The following is a 23,988-nucleotide window of genomic DNA, read 5'->3' as shown; positions in this document are numbered from 1 at the left end:
CTTCGCATGAATTTCTTTTGGCGTTAAATTGTCTTTTACAAAGAACTTTATAACAGTACCACACTCAATTTTAACCATTTCAAGGGATACAGAGAACACTTTTGCTTCAAACAGCTGTATAAACAAACTACTTGATAGAATGTCTTGCAATTTCACATGGATGCTTATGACAGACTTACCAACTTAGAAAAAAATCTTGCCGATAGTGTTGCCATCTATGGTCGAGGTCGAGAACTTTTCAGACCACCCACGCATTAGATTTTGTGTATCTCTCGTCTGTCCGTACGCATACAACTGCTGTTTACTAAAATTTGTCCAGCCATCACAATGCTAAAAAGAAAAGCCATTTCAGTCGCAACAAAAAGCTTCAAAAATAATATCTTAGACTATTCTGAAGAATTTTATAGTTACATCTGATCGTTATCATTCATCGAAGTAATTGCTGAAGTTATAAAAACAGAAATTAACTTATGTGGAAATTTTAAAGGAAAATGTTTATTTCTTGACATTTTCTTTCCTTATTTTGAGACATCGTTGTGACTGAAGAAGAAGGATTACTTTAAAATCCGAGACATCATATTTCGTGGTAAATAAAGAGAAAGATCTATAAACAAATTTATTATGAAGACAAACTCAAGAGGTTACACTTATTGGCCATATCACTAGTCATTAGACGACAGCGACATCTGGTGTGCAAGAGAATATTCGCACAATTTCTCGAAACTATGACTAGCATAAAGTATACTGATACTGATATTAGATGGTACTTATTAATTAAAATAAATAAGTAATAAATTAGTATGATCACACATGCACGCACACATACACACAAACACATCATATTTTAATCCGCTAACGAGATACATATTTAGTGACATAGAAGAAAGGTCGAATCCTAATTTTTCCAGCAAACAACTTGTTTCCAAATTTAATAAGAGCAGGTGGGAGAGACAAGTCCAGATGAATTCCTTTTGGCGGGCCGTGATCCCCTCCAAATCCACTCACCGCAAAAGATCGAGATACTAAGTCGCAACCATTTAAATAGGCGGAAGTATCACCGTTGCATTGAGATTGACTGGATAACCTGCAAGATAAAACATTTGTCACGATTACTGAGTTCATTTTGGATTTATTTATTGTTTTTACACATTATAAGCAGAGTTTAGACTCGCTTTTTTTGTTGTCAAGGCATCGATTTACTATTTTGTTGCATGGATAAATAAATAAGTTGTATGGGAATGTAACAGTCATTTATTATACTATCTTCTGCCTTAGCTTTAAGCAATCATAACAGAGAATAATTACAAGTCGATTTTCGTTTGGCATTTTGTCAATGCCAAACGAAAACAATAGTTTGCTTACAAAAACGGTTTGCTTGTCTTCAGCAGCAAAAATCACACTGCGTCGATATTTTTTTAATGCTGAAGGTTAATCTACTTTAAAAATAGTTGTTGTTTTTTTTTTCTTTCACAAAAAAGGAGCATAATTCCTTACCAGTTACTCAATCCATGTGACTGCAGAATCTTCCGAACGCAGTATACATCGTCTGTCAAGTCAGCATCTCTGAGTCCTAGAATGAGATAAAGAGAAAGAACCAAATAAAATTTATGAATGAAATCGGTTATTGATTTAAATTATTCATTTTAATTATTACAAATTACTTAGTTTTATGTAGGATTCTTTTCCCCAATGCAAAACAGAGAAAAATAACAAGAACAATGTAGTTTATTATTATTATTATTATTATTATTATTATTATTATTATTATTGACTCCCGCGATGATTAAGACATTACGGGAGATCCAAACTATCCACACAATAGCTCTTATACCTCTTCTTGAACTCATTGACAGACGACGCACTCGCAACTGAGTCAGGCAACGCATTCCATTCATTCACCACTCTCCAAACGAAAAATCTAATCTTCACATACTTGTTAACCACACACTTACTTAATTTCCAGGAATGACCTCTTGTTCTTCCACCACTGTCCCACTGCTGAAAATATTTCCTATATTAACTATTTTACCTTCCTTCCAGTACTTGGGGACCTTACCAGAGGTCCCCAAGTACTGTCCCCAAGGTTCCCTATTCAACTTAAGTTAAATAGCAAAGTAAGAAGCGTTGACAATTCCTTTGCACATTCACGTAATATTCAAACTGATTTCCCATCTACAGCAGTATTTGCATTTAAATTCTGCAATATTCTAAGTACCTTTGATTCATTAACTTCAATTATCATATCGTTTATTGCTACAGAAGGCACAGAATTGACAAACGTCAAAAAAAAAAAAAAAAAGTTTTGCTTAATGTTCATTGGACAGAAAATTTACAGATTATTATCAATTATTTACCCTTTTTCTTTTATCCGATTGATCAACTATCTGCTCTCATATATCTTTACATGTGATGCCATCTTGTGGTCATTATAGAAACTTTCGTGCAAGTAAGTCTCCCAAAAATGTGTTCTGAAATAAGCACTAGCTATGTTTTTATTATTTTATTATTTTTTTAAGCATGTTATTCTTAACACAGTTGATAGAATTGTCAACTTTAATAACAGTTATTTATTTCCATATTTTAACAATTCCTGTATATTATATATTCTGGCTGATATCTTTTATTTTTCATAATTTCATTCAAGATGTTAATCAAGTATTTTTCAGATAATCTTTTTTACATAAAATATAATTCTCTAAACTTGAACAAGTTTTTATTTTATTTGCTCTCTCTCTCTCTCTCTCTCTCTCTCTCTCTCTTAATTAAATGATATTTTTATGATTCTTACCTATTATCTTCTTGAACAACCTAATTTTACCAGTAAGGAAAGTTATGATTCTGCACCTATGTTGACCTAATGTTTAAGTTTTTATATCTATCATTTCTTCTTGTAGCATTTTCTTATCAGTTATTATGTGCTTAAGTGCTTCTGATTTCATTAACTCGCAATAATTTTAATCCATTCTGATTTGGCAACGGTTTCATTATTGCTGACTTGTCACCAAAGTGATTTGCCATGTGGCGACCAGTTTCGGCATTTAGAACAGCAGTATGATATCCACAGTTGATAAAATTAAACAAACAAAAAAATTCTATTTGTTTAATTTTATCAACTGTATTTTGTAAGGTCTGATAAAAATTATCTTTTTCTACTTCTGATTTTCCTTTTCTCTAAATGGTAAACATTGATAAAATTACTATTTTCGACTTTATATATTAATCAAAACAAACCACTATGCCTTTTTGGGAGCAAACGACCAGTATTTGCCTCTCTTATCGCCAGTCGATTAGCACGACCTCTAGCAGGCTGATAGACGACTGTGATAAGAATACGAGTGAACGTTGCTGTCATCTAATGTGCGTAATTCTAATTAGAATATTAAAATACGTCGATGAAGTGCTTTCCAATTTTGATGAAATGTAGGGTAAAAATACTGACACTTACTTACATAATACTATTATATATTAATTAATATAATGAATTTTGTTCTTCATGCACATACGTTGTCCATTTTCAATTGCATGAACACTTGCGCCCTCTACAAACATATTGACGTAAATGCATAATTTGTTCGTCAGGAAATTAAAATACTTACGCTCACAGGGGAGGTTGCAACCGTTCATACTAGGATACTGTGTGTCTTGACACCAAAGCCTGTCATTTACCTATAGGGTTAATTAAAAAAAAAAAATTAAGAAACATGCACAAAATTCATTAGGAAATGCAAATATTCGTTTGGGAAGTCAGAAATATGAAATAGATAATAATTTATTACCTGTTTTATATTTTTTGTTTCGTTTTTTTTAAATTGATTATGCATTAAAATGTTTCACATTTTTAATTTGTTACAATAATATTTCTAATATGTTATTATTAAATTAAATTAAAATTAAAAATTATTATTTAACATAAAAATGTATTTGTGTTCTCTATGTTATATTGGAGATAAGAAGTCTTTCTGCGTATATGAAGGTGCATGATAGGCACTTACCTGAAAGATTCCATGTTCCAGACTGTTAGGCACAAAGCCAGCATGCATCGCTTCAGTATTATAAGCACTTTCCCAACGCAATATACAAAGCCCTGCAAAGAAAAAAAAAATCTTGAAAAAAAAAAGTATCAAAAATTGTTTTCATCAATAGGTCACTCTAACTTTGATAACGGTAATAAGGGCAGAGTCACACAACATGCCGGATGTCCTTAGGACTCACATCGCTTAGGCAGTAGGCTACTGTAACTAGTTTCTAAATAAAGACACGGGGCAACCGAACACAAGATGCGAATAACCTGTTGTATTCTTTCAAAAAGAAACGTCAGCGTTCTTTCCTGATCACTCACTGAAACACACACATTGCAGTTTTTATAAGTATGAAATTCGCATGAATTCTAAAGGTAATCTAATCTAGTTTCTATAGAAACTGTAGTCTCTAGCAGAATCGTCCATATGTTCTAAATCATACGTTTTTATTTAAAAAAAAATTTTTTTAAGGTTCAAATATAGAAAACTGGGAGAAGACCTCAACGTAGCTTTTAAGGAATGCGTAGAATCGCCCAAGGATTCTGACTTCGCGTCCAAACTTCACCTTCTCGTGGTGCACGCTGTTGCATGTCTACCGAGATACCGCGAACGAAAATGGACTGGCAGTTTGAGATTTAGTAAGGCAAATTATGTCATTATTGGCTTAAACCATAATGCAAAATGATAGTACAACGTGACAGAATTTCGTGACAGCTAGTGAGTCGCCCCGTTAAATAAAACACGTTGTTTTCGACAGGAAACAAAGTTGAGCAGTGACAAGTCAGCTACTGGACCAAATCTCAAATCATCATCTGTAGAGTTCAGCATCAGCACCATCGGCATAATAAGCATCGCTGCAAAAGAAATAGAGCTAGAAGGAGAACTGGGTGAGTACAAAATTACCATAATACGCACCTTGGAGAGAAGGCAATGGACAACCCAAAGGACAAGGTGCAGCGTGCCATGTAACGAGGCACGTGTTTGTAGCCTATCAATTGGAGGAATATGATGCTCCCAAGTCACTGCAACCGTGTCCGAGTGAAATGGCTGTGAGAAGGGAAGTAACGGAGTTTGGAAGAGGCCTTGTGATAGGATGCCATTGTTGCACGCCTATCTGTTCGGTAAATTTTTGACAAATCGGCTATTCCAGGTCAACAATCAGTTGATACCACACTAAAAAATAGAAGTACAGAAAGTGAACTGCAAGCGCTATCTGCAGTGAACGAGTCACCACACTCACCGAAAGTGACCTACGGTACTACGAAGGAAAATATCTAAAAACCTCCATTTGTCGGCCGATGAATTGAATGCAGATTTCCAGGCTTCAACTAGAACACGAATATGCACAAAACAATCCGAACCGAGGCTCACAACATGGATTTCCATGGATGAACCGCAATATGTGAATCCCAAATTACCCGAACCAATACTCAGCATCATCTTCAGTGATGCAAAGAGCGTGTACAGTGGGACATGGAAGCTTGGAGCGACGAATCACGCTACACCCTCATTGAAGCATATAGATGGTGTGGATGTGGCGTATGCCTGGTGAACGTCTCTTACCGGAGTGCATAACCACAACTATGAAATTTGGAAGTGGCGGTGCGAATGGATGGACTTGTTTTTCTTGGTTTGGTCTCGGACTTCAGTTTGTGGTGCCACGAAGACCGAACTTCGAGGGGTATCGGAACATTTTGGTCAGCACAATGCTTCCTACTTTGTGGAATTCTACGGAACTGATCCCCATCGTCTCTTTCAGCAAGTCTGCTGCTGTAACTGCGTGGTTTGTAGACATGAAACTTGCTACATTTCAGTGGTCTCCATTGAGCCCTAATCTCGAACCTAATAAACATCCGTGGAATGAATCGGACAGTTGGGTGAGGTCAAAAAACGTCTGCCTCGGAACAGCCCAGAACCACATTTCATGCCTGCAGAAAGAATGGTCCAAAATTTCCATCGATCGCTATCGTAGGCTTGTGGAAAGTATACCCTGTAGGATTGCTGCAGTCATCGCAGTGAAAGGTCCCACATCTTATTAAGGTGGGGTGCCGTGGTTGTGTGTTCCTCACACTATGGTGGCTGTTGACCTCTTTCCGTGCAATGTAGGTGTTACTGCAACAAAGAAGAGAAAATAAGGTGTGATCTTTCTAAGCTTCAAGTACAGGATATTTTGCTCAGATAATACCAATTATTAAAAAGGGATAGACATACGATTCAACGCTAAATACGAGGATAATCTTGAGTGGCAGGCATTTTCAACTAGAGTGATGTGGGCAAATATCAGAATGGGAAAATGGACAATAAGATCTATTTGTGCATATGAAAGCTCTATTAAGGAAGGAGTTGGGAGAGTTTTTGAGTCATTAGGGAAGACAACTGACGGACATTTAGAAATATTCGAAAGAAATTGGAGAAAAATAGAAAAGCTAACAATAATGGTAAGTACAGTACTTACTAAATTTCTATTCATGGTCGAATAGAATCAATACAGTTCTCAACATGTATTAGTAATAAATACTAATACTGTATTAGTATTTGTGCACATATTGACATGGAGAGAAGTCTCAAGAAATAAGAAAAGGCTTATTCACGATGTTATTGTTGATAGATATATCTTCATGCTGGTTCACGACAGAAGAATATACAGAGGATTTGAAACTGGAAGTAATCACCATTTAGTTTTGAGCAGAATGAGATTGGATATCGCACTGAAAAGAAAAGTGTACAAGAAAGTTTTGAGATGAATCAAAGTACAGAAGCCATCAGAAGTGAACTGCAGACTCAACATATACTGTACATATATTTTATTGAAGAAAAAAAAAGAGAGTTTGAGAATAGGAACCAAACCTTGGAGATTCAATGGCAAGACCTGAAAAAAAAAACATTGATTGATTCAGCCAGAGAGGCATGTGGTAAGGTAGTCTGCAAGGATAGAAAAATCAGAACTCCATGGTGGACACAGGAAGTTAAACAGGCAGTGAAGGAAAAGAAGAAAGCGTATCAAAAGTTCCTGGCGAATAAGTCAGCTTGTGCTCTTAGAGAATACAGAGAAAAATGAAGGAAAGCAAAGCGCTACGTAAATTTATTTTATTTATACGTATATATATATATTAGTTTTACCTTTTTTCTATAATAAATGAATTAATTTCTATTAGTTTAGTAAATCATGTAATATTTATTGGCAAAATTGACCTGAAGCTATTGACGTATTTTTATAACTTTAGTAAAAATCAAAAAGTTAATATTTTATTATTTTCATTATCATTTATCAAATGGCCTCTTTCAGGTGCTGCACAACTTAAAAAAAGAAAACAACGCAGTAAACACAAACAAAAGCAATAAAGAAAATAAACAAAAGGTAACTTACACCTTGACAACTCTTGCTTAGGAAACTTAAACCTTTCAAACAACTCTCGTCCAAGTTCGCATCGATCGTAGATCTTGCAGAGACCTCTAGCGATGCAAGCTAATAGTAGAATAAGTGATGTTCCAAAAATTCTCATGTCGTTACTAAAAAGAGAAGAAATTGTAATAACGTAAAGTGGGCAGAATTTCGATTTGATTCACAAACAATAATTAGATAATAATAATTATTATTATTATTATTATTATTAAGTTATTTGAAATTGCTTGAAAAAGTTCCAGTAGTCTCCTAAACAGGATTTTCCGATGATCAAACTCTTCCCATACTAATACGCTATTATATCAGGTTTACATCATTTTGTGGATGACACTATAATAAATTATTAAAGAATTATCTTTTTTAAAATCGCTTTAATCTGTAATTTATTGTACTTTACTTTGCTATTCAACTGATATAATTATTCATTAAATAGTTAAATTACATTTATTATATCATCGATTTTAATTATTAATTTTTAGTACATTTTTGTTAATGTCATTACCATCAAACGTGTATTTAATCCGAATATAGGTGACGTCGTAATCTTTCAAATCTCCTGTAATGCAAATCCATAATTGTAATGGAGCATTTATTATATTATGACTTAATGAGCAAGGTTATTTACAGTTCTTTCAACTTTAATGTTCAAGTCTTAACCACGCTTATGTAAATAATAATTAAACTGAACTCAAACATCGATTTCCTGTATGTTGTGTCACAGAAATCATTCAACTTTTCTTTTTTTGTTTTTAGTTAACTGGGTTATTCATCTGGCTACTATCTTGATTATTTCCTTATTACTATGAACTGGATTTTTTTCACACACATAATAAAATGTTATAATTGAAAACTGCCTGTTCTTATGTTAGTGTACTTTGAACTTGAATTATACGCAGACGATTCAAGATAAATTGTTTTCATACAGTCGTTGTGATTATTTCCGCTTTATCACAAACATGTCGGACTGCCCTCTGGAGGCTAATTACCAGCCGGAAGGAAAGGACAAAAATGGATGATAATTGAGGAAACGAATTGCAGTGCAATATTTACACAGTTCTACTGTGTAAATATTGCACTGAAATTAAGATCAATCTTGATGGCTTATATTCGGCAGATTCTTTTTGAAGTTATAATGTGACAGAACAGGTAATGAAATCTGTTCTTTGCATATTATCATATAAAGAAATGTGACCTTTAAAATGTCTTGAACCTGCTTGTGCTATTTATTTTTATTATTATTTTTACCTCCACACGTTTAAGTTTACTCACTCTACTATGATTGCAACCTGCCCAGTGAACTAGAATGACCTGAAGAGAAAGATAGTATGGACTAGTTCTGTACAGCTTGGTCAGTGCACCAAAGTCAAGTCTGTATTAGCCGTACCTTGAGGGAACTACCTTTATGTTGGGGAAGATCCGAATTTGTCTTTCATATACAAACTGTTTTAAATCATTTAAAATATTTTTTTTAAAAAATATTTTAATGTCAAAAATAAAATAATTTACTTTGCATACCGATATTTTAATTTATAATGAAATCAATGGTTTGCGATATCGCTTAGAATTGATATCTATTATTTTTTTATTCTGAAATATAAGTCATTTGTTATGTTCCATCGAATTGTTTTCGACTCCTGGTGAACATACACTCTCCATTCAGATCTATCCCTGGCCATATCTTTCAGAATTTCCAGGCGCATTCCAGTTGCTTCTTTAACTCCATCCACCCACCTGATTCTTGGTCTTCCTCTTCTCCTGCTTCCATCAACTTTATCAAGCATCATCTTCTTCTCCAGACTGTCATTTGCTCGCATAATATGTCCGAAAGATGATAATTTTTGCTTGATGATCATAGCTTCGAGGGATCAATCTGGCTTTATTCTATCGCTGATTTATTGGTTTGTTTTGCAGTCCATGGTATTCTTAGTAAGCGTCTCGAAACCCATAATTCGAATGCATCTATCTTCCTTCATTCACTCTTTCTCAGGGTCCAACTTTCACATCCATACAGCACCACAGGGAACACCATTGCTTTCATGATTCTGATTTCTGTTGTGAGGCTAATATCTTTATCTTTAAAGATCTTGCTTAAATTTGCCATTGCTTTCTTTCCGAGTAATAATCTTCTTCTAACTTCTTCAGTGCAATACCCATCTTTATCAATTCAGGATCCTAGGAGCACAAAATTGTTAACTACTTCCATTTTCTCCCCATCTACTTCAAAATCATTTAGTTCACATGTTGCCATAACTTTTGCCTTTTTGAAGTTAAGTTTAAGGCCATATTTAACACTTTCTTCTTTAACATTCATAATAAGTTCCACAAAATCTTCTTTACATTCTGCTAGCAAGGTGGTATCATCTGCATACCTCAAATTACTAATATTTCTTCCACCAATTTTAATTCCAACTGAAGACTCCCCTAGTTTTGCCATTCTTAAAATGTATTCGTATATAAGTAGGCTGCTTGTAATTCAGAATCCAATCTTCTAAACTGATAATGTTAAACATCTGTAGCTACATACAACATCCCATCACAATGAAGATACTGCATAATACTAATAATAAATAATCTCAGCAACCTAGAAAATTACAGAGGAATTACATTCTGTACCACACTGAAAATCTATAACAGGATGCTTAACTGAAATGAATCATACATAACACCTCTTCTACTCAAAAATCATGCAGGTTTTTTGAAAAACGGAATCACTGTTGAATAACTCACTTCGTTAGAAGGTTGCTAGAAGGAGAAAGAGACAAACCTCCCCTTAAACGTCATAGATTTCTCAAAAGTCTTCTATTCAATCAATAGACCAAGGATGTTCAAAATTCTTGATTATTATGGCATACTTTTGAAAATAATCAAAGCAATGGCAAAACGGTACCGGAATTCTCATGCCAGAGTTATGGTTACTGGAGAGATCACTGAGAGCTTTCCTATTTCCACTGGAGTTCTTCAGGAAGACTCTTTACCACTCTATCTTTTTATCATTACCCTTGGTTATGTATCCAGACTCACGGGAAATGGAATACCGAATAATTCTCGAAGATTCAGGAAGACAAACTCACATAAGTAGTCTCTGTTTTGCAGATGATGTACTAATTGATTCTAATATTCGTGCTGCCCAAAATCGTTTAGAAGATTTACGTAAAAATGTAGCACTGATTGGATTGGCAATCAACAACAATAAATCTAAAGTTCTACAGAACAGAATAGAAGAAATATTAGGCTAAATGACCTCATTCGTGAAGAAGTAAATGATTTTCAGTATCTGGGTTCTTACATTAATACTCTAAGACACATGGTGAAAAGAAAGCATACAGCTCTTCAATGCGATAAATGTCTAAAATATCTGGAAATACAATATTATCACCACAAATACCAGAATTCTTTAGTACAAAACCGCAAGTTAAGCCATATGATTCCAAGACCTTGATTCATCAACAAGTAGTTAGCTTTGGAACATGCCTCAGATCGGTATTAGGATATGCATTTCAAGATTATGTTTCTAATACTGTTAACCTTGAAGAAAGCTAGCAAAGACCCCCTAATAGAAACAATTCAGAAAAGTCAGCTGAGATGGTTGGGATACCAACTTAGACATTTACGTGCTCAATAGGCCAACTAATGATATAGAAAAAGATTGGTCTTCCTCTGTATAATTTTTAGATAGCATAGATTAAATCCTCGTAAAATAGCTGGTACAAATCAGTTGAACGATGCAACCTGTAAAGATTTCTGCGGAAGAAGGAGAGAAGAACAGACAATGGGGCTTCTTTGGGATGCGTTTTCACTATTACATTTTATTATTATTATTATTATTTAGAGGTCTGTGCATCAAATATGGAGCGCAGCGTCCTCTTGAAGGTCTGTGCCAAATCAAAGTGACTGACTAAAAATATTGAACTTAGAAAAGGAATTATAATAGATCGAAGTCTTAATGATTCCTGTAATAAGAATGGTCTTGCTATAGTGCTTGGGTTAAGGGGCACTGTAATGACTCGTAAAGTTCCAGTTCGCTTGGATGTTTCAGTAATCAATTGTATCGAACGGCTCAAGGCAGCTAATGAAGAAAATAGTTTAAGACTCATTGCGAAGAAAATCGAAGCCAATTTGTAATTCAAAGAGCATTTTCCACGATAGACGTAAAGGTAAGTGACCTAGAGAAGGGGAGCAAAAATCACTTAAATCTTTTCTGTTACTGGATTACTAGATCAAAGATGGATGGCATCAAAATTGAAAAGAATATGCAACACAAAGCACTCTATAATACGTTATAGTGTTAAAAACTTGTTTATTAGCAGAAATGCAAATGTATTTCTGTTCAAACACAATTATATTTCTCCACAAAAATATTTGTGAACATCTTATTGTGACAGAAAAGATATTCGGGATCTAATTTACCACTAAGGCAGAATGGAGAAATCTAAAGGCGCGCCCATAGTCAAAATTTACTTTTCCAAGATGCCGTTGATCAAACCATGAATGTAGGAGAAGGAGACAAAAAAAGCATAAAAATACTAATGTATTTTTGTATTTCTTGTATTCCCATTGCCCACACATTAGCTTTGCTCATGAGGGATTGTTTTGCCCCATCAAAAAATAAATAAATAAAATAAAATAAAAATATTTAAAGATATAACCAACTTTTCACGAAAAATTAATTATAACGACTATCCCAGTTACTACCGTTGTTAAGAAAGTTTATGCAAGATATTCCAACAACTAAAGGGATGAGTATAATAACATTGAGATATAAGCCACATACACTCTGCACTATTTTTTATAAATATTCCAACACGCGAATTATGTATAAAGTACACATGGATGTTAACGTTCGTATGCCATCTTAGCTTGCTAGCAAAGTAAAAAAAAAAATGTTTTTCTTGTATTAGATTCGATTCAGTAACGTATTATATGTATGTATTAGAGACTGTAAATTATAATTATCAGCTGAGGTCTCAGCAATCATCTTAACCACGTTATTATGCAGTTAATTTTTATCTAGCCGACAGTAATCTATAACCTGAACGTCATTGGATACTAAAAAACACTGCGTGCCACCTGGTACATACCAGGACGTCATTATGGTAACAATGACACACTGACCTTATCGCAAAAATAAATTTTGCTTGAATCATCCAAGTAAACAAAGCATTTGAGATGTTATATATTCCCAAACACACGCTTGTGACCTGGAGAAATTATTATAGCCTAAAGGCTTATGTGTAAACGGGTTTTGTATGGAATTTTTTAAAACCACATTGTGGGATCAACAAACCGGAAGCAGGAAGTAATGTGTAATAAATATTTGTGCTATTAGGAAAGAAAAGAGAAGAGAAAATTGTTGTTTTTGCATTCGAGGGCCGGATGTTTATATTTTGTTTACTAAGCATGGATGCAGTCATCAGAGGATAAACCATTGACCTTTGACCTTCTAATATCATCACATAATCCAGCCAGTGAGCTTTCGTACACACACACACACACACACACACACACACACACACACACACACACACACACACACACACACACACACACACACACACACACACACACACACACACACACACACACACACATCGAAAATATCGATGTATTATTACTGAGAAGGGAGTGGAAAGAATGTATCAAATGCATTCTTTCGTTCTTCCATTCATCTGAGAATGGAAGCCGTTAAAATAATTAACTGTTTGCATCATTAAATAGAAGTTTTATGCAAGAACGGATACTACAAAGCATGCTTACTCATTTAAAGGTGATTTCATGTGGATCAAAAAGTGCGTTTATGAAGACCGATCCCCGGTGAAATCATGTTAATATATATTTTTTTCAATGATCGAAATTACATAATGGAAGTGACATTATTGAAACTACTGCCATACACGAAACAACAACATCGTTGTTGACTAGATGGATGGAGCAAACATGCTTTTCATATTCCCCTTTGTCTGAATAAGGAATTTGGGGATGGGATGGTATTGAGCTTTACGCTCGCACGTTGTGGGCAGTGAGTAGAATTGACTTGGGTGGTTTGTGTTTGCAGTAGACGGCTTCATTGCAGTTGGAGGCTTGTTAGATTAGTGGGTTTGGGTGCATGCTTGCCTCGGTGAAGAACTTTTCAGCGTGATCATGAAGAAGGGAGGAGATGTATGGAATTCTGGTCTCTCGATGGATCTGGCGTTTGTAATAAACCATGGGGAGCCCAGAATCATCTGCAGGCACTTATTTTGAATTCGCTGCTGTTTCAGAATATTTGATTTTGAGGTATGGCTCCACGAGCCATACCTCAAAATAGTGTAGGTAATTACAGGGCATATCACCATCAGATATATTAATAACTTGTTTTGTATGTCTAGTTTACTGCTGCAGTTGATCATGGGATAAAGGTGAGCTATGGCCTTGGAGGCCTTAAAGCCAATGGGTACTTGAATTCTCCAATCCGAGAGCCATTTCTCCAGTGTAGAGATACTGTCCTTGAGTCATCGGATTGCCAGATGGGGGGGGGGGGCTAAGAGATCTTGCTAGCATTGCCGTGTCATCTGCACATAGGGCTGTGATGGTTGACCTTGGGTTTTTGTGGCATGTCCGCTACATAGATTGAGAACATAGGGAGGTCAGCAAAGAGCCCTGTGGAACTCCTGCTAGGATTTTGTATCTGGACGAGACATTCCATTGACTTTCACCTGTATGGTTCTTTCGTTGAGATATGCATTTATTAGCCTTATGAGGTTTGTTGGTATGTTTGCTTTCGTGAGTTTGCAGAGAAGCCCTTGTTGCTAGATCTTGTCAAAAGCCTTAGCAACGTCTACAAATACCGCGGTGGTGTGCAGGTGCCAGTTAAATCCATTTGTGATATGTTCCATTAATAGACAGATTTGTTGTACTGTGTGTGTGTTCTCTCCGGAAGCCAAATTGTTCATTTGGAATGATTCTATTTTCCTGTTGTTCCTTGTAGTCTTTAGAGGATGACTTTTTCAGTGAATTTTACTAGGTTCTACAGTGGACTATTCGGTCTGTAACTTTTGGCTGTTACAGACCGAATTGGGGATTCTTTCCTGGCTTTTTGATTGGTATGAAATAAAAGTTTTCCAGGCTGTGGAAAAGTGCTGAATTCTGATTATTGCGTTAATTATTTTGACTAGATGTGCTATGGCCTTTCGAGGGAGCATCTCTATAATTTTGTTGGTGATACCATCTGGACCTGGAGCTTTTTTGATATTTAAATGCTTTATGATGTTGATTATTTTTTCAGGAGTAGCAGAGCTGATGTGGTCTGAGTTTCTCTTTGCTTGTCTGTGCACTTAACCTGTCGATGAGCTTTTTAAAATAGGTTAATATTCAAGTTTTCGTACGAAGGTCTACACTGCTCCTCCAGGCCATCCACTAGAGCTTCGATTTTTTCCTTATTGATGTGTGCCATTCCGTGCTTAGCCTGCATGTGGGTAGGGGACTGAGTTTTGGTATGAAGGATTCTCATGAATTTCCAGATTGTATGGTCCTCTGGGTTGAGTGCTGCTAGTTTATTTCCCCATTCTTGATTTCTGTGTTTTTGAAGAGCATCTCTGACTTAACTGTTCAAGTTGTTTGGAATTTTTTTTTGTCTTGCAGGGATCTTGTGATGTATTATATCTTCCTAGCTTTGTTTTTAGTTCTGATTAGGTCCATGATGTCTGCTCCACCCATCTATTCTCCGACCCGTCATATTCTTGAATATGAAGCGCTAACCTGATTGCAAGAATCATAAAAGCTCACAGAATGTACAAGCTTGATCCACACCATATACAGGACAATGACCTTGCAGGAAACCAAGGACGTTCTGCAAGAAACTGGTGGGAATCCTGTTCCAGCCATGTACATGCTGGGTTCTTATGGACCCAGCACTAGATCCAAAATTCATGGCTTTTATAGATCTGCACAGGAAACCCAACTGTCAGACATGACATGCGGTCTCGGCGTTTACAGTGATCCTACTTTTGCTGCGTATTTATGAATAAATGGACACTCGCTTAGAGCAAAATCATTCATTTGTTATCATCGTAATTTCCCTTATTGCACATCAAACTCTTACAATTATCATTATAATAAAAGAATACATATCGCTATGAACAACTCCCAGAGTCATCTATATACCAAGCGGTCATAGAAAACAAAGGATCGCAGTAGGCTGTTAAGTGGAGCAGCGTCCATGATCTTTATGGAAAAGACATCATGCAGCAATTGGGCATCTATGGAAAAGTGACTGGAGGAAGCCAGTGATAAAGGGATTATTTATTAAGGGATCATTTATTACTACTGTGGAGCAGCTCTATTATGAATACAATCAAGCATTCCGAAGGTTTTAGGGGCATTATCCCAAATGCGAGAATAATATTCTCACATTACGCAGTCCTGGTTGGCTGAGTGGTTAGCGTATCCTCTCTGCAGCCAAAAGGCTGCGGGTTCGAATCCCGCCGTGGGTATCCATGTTTTGTAATTGTCTGTGAAAATATTAGTGGTGATGATCGGCGGTAGATGGTGTTGGTGTAGATGATGAAAGTAGTTGCGGTTGGTGGATTGGTGGAGACGGAAAGTTGTGGAGTAGGTGCTCTCCCTCAATGAGTCTTTGGACTCCCTGGAGGTGTCAGGTAATAATAATAATATTCTAAGGTTGAGTGGATTTGAGATTTACGAGTGCAGTGTCAGATGTAGCAAAAGAGAAGTATTGTCTAGAATAAAAAAAAAAGAATATCAAGTTTTTTTTGAGAGGCTGAAGTGGTTATGGATATGATTTGTTTTCGTGCCAGGATAAGCTAGAGGTGAATATCAATCCAAGAGAAGAAATCGATTTTCGTTGGTGAGCGAAATGATCAGGAGATTTAAGGCACTATAAATGAAGAGGAATAACAATTATTGTTATCTGCAAAATAGCGAATAGAATTTGATGTAGAGAAAGAGAGAGAGAGAGAGAGAGAGAGAGAGAGAGAGAGAGAAAAGAGAATTGATTATAGAGGGAACAGTGTAGCAGGAGGAAGATTATAAAATGGTCGCTGGATAAGACGTCACACTGCCAGATTCAATCAAACGTCTTGGAGATATTAAGCGTGACTGCTTGAGTTCCTCCAAACGTTTTTCATGGCTTGTGTCAGGCAAGGTCAGATAGGCGATCTACCGTGGAGCAATAATGGCAAATCCATATAGGTGATCATTAAGTAACTAATGTCTTCAGTTAATGAAATAGCTGTTTAAGATTTATCTTTTCCATTATTTTTGAAAGTACTGAAATCAAAGCAAAACATCAACAGTTTGATGGTTGAATTTTATCTCCCTCTTTGGGGGGCGGGGGAGGAGCAGGCTGGATAAAATCTTGGTTCCAAACTGCTGACTAGATTCCTGTGAGTATAACAGCTTGTAGAAGTGATACAAGATGGGTGTTAGTTCTAGCATACAAGCTTTTACTATTACTACAACTAGAGGAATAGATCGGTGCCAGGAAACTTCTTACTATCAACACTACTGAGTATTTTTCTAATGTCTCCTTCTGACGAAAGATCAGAGGGGCATACTGTGGGTAGTTCATGGAATAGTGGTAGGTGAGTTGACTTAATCGTTTAACCACCTTTCCGGCCGTTATGGACTAAATATGCATCCTGATACGCGTATCCATCATATAGTTCAATGTAATATCAATGGTATTACAACTTTAATATGCACTTCGCAACAATGATAACCTTGACGTCTATAGACGTCTTGGCCGGAACTGGATGCAAGAGAGGCAGAAACATGGAAAGGCAGAGGTCCTCTTGCCACAGCCTTGGCAAGAGGACTTCTTTAGCCAGGGCTCAGATAGGGTTTTTGAGTGGAATAAAAAAATAAAGGCACTCATCCAGAAATAATAATTTCACTTGAGGAAGTGCCCAGATCAGAGCGGAAGTAATAATCAGATATCGAAACGAGACATAGAGATCCCGAAGATCATTCCATTTGGCATCATTGCAGTGCCACAGGATACTAGGCTAAGAAAAGGAAAGGAAACATAGAGAAGATTATGGACAGACTTGTCAAGAGGAGGGTAAGTACTAGCGGTGTATTTGGAGGTGTAGCTGATTAAGAAAATATATCCGTTGTTGGGAGAATAATGAGGATAATCTTTGGGATTCTGATGAGTTGGTAAACAATTTTGGTTAGTATTTACGGAGCAAACAGTTTAGTTTCTCTTCTAGCTTTGTTTGTGAAAGTTGGAGAAGGGAAGTCAATCTGAATTATTGAAGTTGAGTTCTCTAAGGACGATTACACCGCTGTTATGATAATTAGATTATATGTGATCGACTTTCAGAGATAAACAGTGACACAATTAGGAGAGCGGCAGAGGCAAGAGATGAAAACAACAAAATGAAGCAAAGAAATCTTGAGCCAAGCGGATCATATATAAGGGGTGATACAAGCCTATTAACAGGAGGAAGTACTTTAGCATAATAATAAAATGGAATAAAAATTTACATCAAGGTATTAAACTTTCTCCTACTGTGAATTTAAACACTCTCCTTTTTTCCGACGACCAAACAATAATTACAAATTCTGAAGATAACTTACAGAAAGCTATTTTAGATCTAAATGAAATAACCAAAGATTATGGTATGATAATATCAACAGAAAAATCAAAAACTATGGCCTTTATAGGACAAGATCCAGCAAGAACTAAGAGAGTAATAAATAACAAGATCTTAGAACAGGTGAATTCATTGAAAAATTGTAAAATATTTAAAAATAACAGGTGTAATTAACTTTATATATTTAAACCAAACCTAGTTCAAAAACAAACCAGACTAAAAGTATACAATACATTAGTCCTACCAGTCCTATTGTATATGGAAGCGAAATCTGGACAATAAAACAAAAAGACAAAGATTGACAACAGCAGAAATCAAGTTTATGAGAAAAACTGCAAAGTATACCCTATTTGATCACCAAAGAAACGAAGAAATTATGAAAGAATTAAACCAGGAATCAGTAATAGAAAAAATTAAAAAATATAAACATAAATGGATGGAACACGTTCAAAGAATGAAAATAGAAAGATTACCAAAACAAGCCTTAAAGTACAAACCATTAGGAAAAAGAAAAACAGGACATCCTCTTAAAAGATTCAACGATGACTTCTAAGGTCGGAACAGGCCACGCTAGGCCTCAATCCTTGATATGCATGATGATGAAGTACTTTAACATGTGATATCAATACTGAGAAATACACAAGTCTCGTCATGTTTGCAAAATGGATCATGTATGGTGTAGTATGGAAAGTTCAGATAGAATGTAGTTGCATTGAATGCCATTCGAGATTCAGTGGTGAATGACAGATAGGGTTTGGTTTGATGTTACAGTTGAGTTCCCTGATGCCGGTAAGGTAAATGTGGAAGGGTTTATTAAATGGAAGTTTTTATTTTCTTGAATTTGGAGGTATATTGTGTTGTTTTTTTTTACAGTTTTTTAAATATATGTTTGGTATTTTTTAAGAATTTTGGTGACTTTGTAGGATATTTATTTTTAACTGCAGTGACTACAATTTTATGTTGTCTTTCATGGTGGCGAATTCAGAAAATTTATAGAGCGCGACATGCAGCAGGGAGAAAGGACTCGTGGTGGTCACTTCCACACAGGAAGCCTAGACTCCAATGCGAGCATGGTGGTCTCCGACAGTGCTTCCTGCAGCCTGCACTTAGACTCCCACTGGGCCCAACCTACGAGAGTAGGCAGCAGAATCACTTATCACTTGATTGAGAAGCGTTCAGAAAATACCGATTTTCGGTCCCGTAAACCAGCGCTTCCCAAACTGTGAGCCCCGGCCCCCTTGGGGGCCGTAGGTTTTGTTGAGGGGGGGGCCGTGAAATAATGAAAACAAATTTAAAATGTTTTAAGACTAAGTAGATTTTTTTATTTTAAAAGAAACGTATTTAACTTTTATTATTTCTTTTTTCTTTTTTATATTTTAATGGAAAAATGCACACATTGGTGTTGGTTTACAAACTTTGCTTCCAGCGTATTTCGGCACTTAATGAATATTAGTAAATATTGCTTATTCATATGTTTAATTTCAAAGCAGTGGTTAATTGTATTTACTTTATATACATATCAAAACTCGTTTTATATTATCACTGTCATCCGAGCTAGTTTTCTGTTACTAATAAAAGTTTCGCATATACTTCACACATGAAAAAAAAATCTTAAACAAGTTCATGTGGAGAGATAGTAAAGCGCTTGCAGTGGTAAACAACACGCCCTCCCGTAGAGGCAATAAAAACAAGTACTTTTATTACGCCAGTGAATAAGGTATGAGGAGTCTGTGTACTATATTTCTCAACAAATAGTGCAATTAGAGACAACTGGGATAAAAACACACTAATTAATGAATCACATGTCCCCTCATACAGAAACTATGCTGTATAGACTGAAACAAAACCATATGTTGCATGGGCAAATACAGCATCTAACTAAAAACTATTGTTATTAATTAGATGTGTGTGTGTGTGAGTTCAATTTCCCAAGGCAGCAATAAAATTCAACCGAACGTGTTAAAATTCGTAAAAGTGTTAAAACTAAGTAATATATATATATAATGAATGTTATGGCAGTTTCACATATGGAATTCGGTTGAAGAGAGTTAGCATTTCAACTCAATTGTCAGCTATGCTTTTATCTTTCGGTTGCGCGATCTTTTGTTAATACCGCACCAGTCATATGCACGTTTTAATAACCTGCCTTTGCTGTCTGTTTCGAGTTAGGCTTAATTACCGTAAAGGGAGAAAAGTCACAAAAGAGAAAAATGTTCCTGGTCCGGGGATTCCCTTATTCAGGCAATATTCACTAATTTCATGTTATCAGTCTGTGGTGTGCCAGTATCGGTAAGTGGTGATATTATTTGATCTATTCTACGTTTAAAATTTAACCCTGAGATGGATAAGTGGCTGATAAAAAATAAAAAAAAATTCCCGCGAACAATCAGAAGAAGCAGAAACAGACTCAAAAAAAAAAAAAAAAAAAAAAGGACAGTATTTCATATTTTACCAGAACAGCCCGCATCGTCTTCAGAACCAAACGGTAAGAATCAAACGGAACTTTACCAGAACAGCCCGCATCGTCTTCAGAACCAAACGGTAAGAGCAAAAAATGTAATATATGCATTTGATTTTTGCGATATTCGCTGTGTATGTCTTGTATTGAATATAATAAATACAATAAATATAATAATAATATATCTCTCTATTACGATTTTTTTTCGAGGGGGGGCTGTGAAATATTTTAATTTTTGCAAAGGGGGCCCTGATATCTAGAAGTTTGGGAAGCACTGCCGTAAACTATTTGGCACTTGGAGTGGGTGCGCTGTCTAGTTAAATAATGAAGGTGTGGAGAGCGCCAACAGGGAAGCCATCACCCTTCCGTTACGTGTAAGGAAACAAAAAAAAGATAACGTATTAATATATGAAGAGCCAAAGGCTTCAATTCGGCGACATATAAACTTATTTAAGTTAAGGTAATATCCCTTAACTTAAAAGATAACGTTTGTCTAATATTTATCAATTCCTAATCAGCGACCACTTCCTATTGCACATGCTAGTTCTATTTCTTCACAAATGGGTAACTGAGTGTCTTTCAAAATTGTCAAGGCAAAGCCTAATACAAAAAAAAACAATATAACTAAGAAATAACCATTAATTCTATAGCACGAGAGATGGTTCCCTAATAATGGATTTTTTACTAATTCCCAGAAAGAAAAAAAAAAGCCTTCTTATATTCATATTATTTATAAAACGAAACTTCATCTGAATACGATTTTTATTTTATTTATTTATTATTTTTTAAATAAGTTTTCATCAATTTTATTTTTCTATCGAAATCTATTATATCTCTACATCAGTGCGAATTCCCCCCCCCCTCCCCCAGACAGTGAAATTGTCATGATTAAGTTATATATTTCATTTATTTTCCCATTAGCAATATCGTCGAATGAATTTATCTGATTGGACTACATACTGTGGTTAAATTAAACAATATTATATAATAAACATTACATCAACAGCTAAAATATTTATTTAAAACTGTGTATTAAAAAGAAATTGGCTTCTTTTTTTTAAATCAATGGTTTTATCTAATATTTAAGAGTAGTAAAATGTAATTTGCTCGGACACCTTTTATTTTTGGATATAACTCTTCAGAAATGAATCCAAAACAGAGTCATTGTTATAATATAATAGGGAGGAGAATTTGGCGAATTGTGAGTTAGAGTAGAGATATTTTAGTTTTGCACGTGATACTTGTTCCAGATGAGTTTCGAACCTCCTCGCTATTTTATGTTAGTGCTTTTATCCTAAAAATTCAGAGTTTTACGAAAATACCGGTCAAACTACAACAGCACGGTAAACGTTTATTTATTTATTATTATTATTTTTAAAGCTTCTGACACTTCACATTGATAGACATGGAAAAACAAATAGATGAGACGATATTTGAGGAAGTATATCGTGAATTCATCAGACTAGGAGAGCTACTTAATAACAACTGGCCAGGAAAGATGAAGCGCAAAACAACCGTAGAACCACCCAAAGATAAAGAAATGGAACAAGACGGTCCAGTTTCGGACTCCACTGCTTCTCCCAAAGAAAAGGTGCCTCCGATCATACTAAGAGAAAAACACCGATGGTCAGCTCTAAGATCTACAATGTCCAGTTTACAAATTGATTACACAAAGGCTAAAAATGTGGATCAGGGTATAAAGATACAACCCGCCACTGTGAGAGATTACAGAAAATTAACAAAGGAAATGGACGTCAGAGTTATTCAGTACCATACATTGTCACTCCGTCGAAAAAAAATTTTAAAAGTGGTCCTCCGTGGCGTCTGTGAAGACATTGACCCAGAAGAGATAGCTGCTGATCTTAACTTACAGGATCTGCCTCCTATTAAGGTCAGCAGAATATATAGATCTGACAAGACTCCCATGCCGTTAGTCCTCGTAGAGATCCATAACATATACAAAAATATTTACAATTTAAAACTCATCTGCAGACTCATCGTCACACCAGAACCATTCCGGAAAAGGGCAACTTCTGGGCAATGCCACAGGTGTCAAAATTTTCCACACTCCCAAAAACTGTGTAAAGCTGAGTTTAAATGTCTGAAATGTGGGGATAGCCAACCAACCAATATCTGTACAAAGCCGAAAACCACCCCGACTAAATGTTCCAACTGCGGTGGCCCTCGTCCAGCCAATTATAAGGGATGTACTCAACACCCGAAGAACAGACGGTTGGAAACAGCTAAACAGTCTTCCTCCTCTAGAACACGAATACCAAAGCTCCCTGCACCACAGCCGGAGGCTCAGAGGCCTTCAAGAATAGAGTATACCAAAGGCAAACAGGAAGTTATGTATGTGGCCCGTTCAAACATGTCAACACCAGAACAGAATCAGCAAACAGCATCTAGAAACCTGACCGCTGATATTACTGCCCCTCTAGCAAACATGCTACAAGACTTCAGCATGTGAAACCCTTCAGCAACCTCCATTAAAAGATTACTAAGAGAAACACAGGCCATTCTCACAGCACTTATAGATGAACAGAAACAAACTAATTCCAGCCTCTATTCAGATCGTTGCGTGGAATGCAAATGGCCTCAGAAACCATTTTAGAGCTCCAAGACCTTACTCATAGATATCAGCCAGATGTTATTCTAATAAGCGAGACACATCTAAGAACCTCGGACAGCTTCAAAATAAGGTGATACAGAACCGACAGGCTAAAGTCTAGAGGCTGTGGCACTGCCATCTTCATTAAAAATTATATCAAACACCATCTGTAAAATACCCTCCAACCGCTGACCTTGAGGTCACAAGAGTGGAAGTATTCACCAGCTCGGCTGCCAGACTGAAAATCTACTCAGCTTACAAACCACCCTTAAAAACTCTGCTGCACTCTGATCTATATGTCATCTTAGGCGTTAGAGAGTCCATCATTTTTGCTGAAGATTTAAACTCCAAGCACCCTGCTTGGAATTTAAGAACCACCATCAATAATGCCTGCACCCTTTCCAACTACATAGGATCAAACTATGCTGTTTTGGTAGGCCCCACCGAACCAACTCATCTTAGTACGTTTGGCACTGCTGACATCCTGGATATAGCTATCCTGTAAGATATTAAACTTCAGTACAGCCTAAAGTACTTCAAAAGTACTCCGGGACCTATTACATTGGACCTGTTCCTCATATAAGTTCAAAGGAAGATGTTGAAACTGCAGCCACAAGCCTCACCTAACAAAATTAACTCCGCTATAATGGCTGCCACCTCCTACAAACCTGCCCCCAAGCCTGGTCGTCTGCCTGAAGACATTATGAACTTGATCAGGGAAAAAAATAGAGCAAGGAAAAGATTTCACAATACCCGCGAACCACAAGACAAAACAGTTCTTAACAGACTAAATGGGACAGTGAGAGATACATTCAAAGCTTACAGAGATCAAGTAGGGGGAGAAAAGTAAGCTTCTATCTCACCGTCTGATCACTCTATCTGGGGACTACTGAGGAATATCA

General features: G+C 36.1%; 1 protein-coding gene across 1 annotated transcript in view; it reads right to left on the bottom strand.

The window, feature by feature from the left end:
* Window positions 1-852: 852 nt before the first annotated feature.
* The window catches only part of LOC150098415 (lysozyme C-1/C-2-like), a 30,991-nt gene continuing 7,855 nt past the window's right edge, over window positions 853-23,988 (bottom strand). Inside the window, exons 2-5 of the mRNA XM_090405204.1 lie at window positions 3,993-4,084; window positions 3,597-3,666; window positions 1,495-1,570; window positions 853-1,084 (exon numbers count right to left, since the gene is read on the bottom strand). Of these exons, the coding sequence (XP_090261330.1) occupies window positions 853-1,084; window positions 1,495-1,570; window positions 3,597-3,666; window positions 3,993-4,084 (470 nt within the window). The remainder of the gene's footprint in view (window positions 1,085-1,494; window positions 1,571-3,596; window positions 3,667-3,992; window positions 4,085-23,988) is intronic.

This window comes from Typopeltis vanoorti, chromosome 15 (genome assembly GCF_054136105.1).
Source record: "Typopeltis vanoorti isolate ZY-2024b chromosome 15, IOZ_Tvanoo_1.0, whole genome shotgun sequence".
NCBI classification, from domain to species: Eukaryota; Metazoa; Arthropoda; class Arachnida; order Uropygi; family Thelyphonidae; genus Typopeltis; species Typopeltis vanoorti.
The sequence above is the reverse complement of the archived record's forward strand: the minus strand, read 5'-3'. Positions and strand labels throughout refer to the sequence as shown.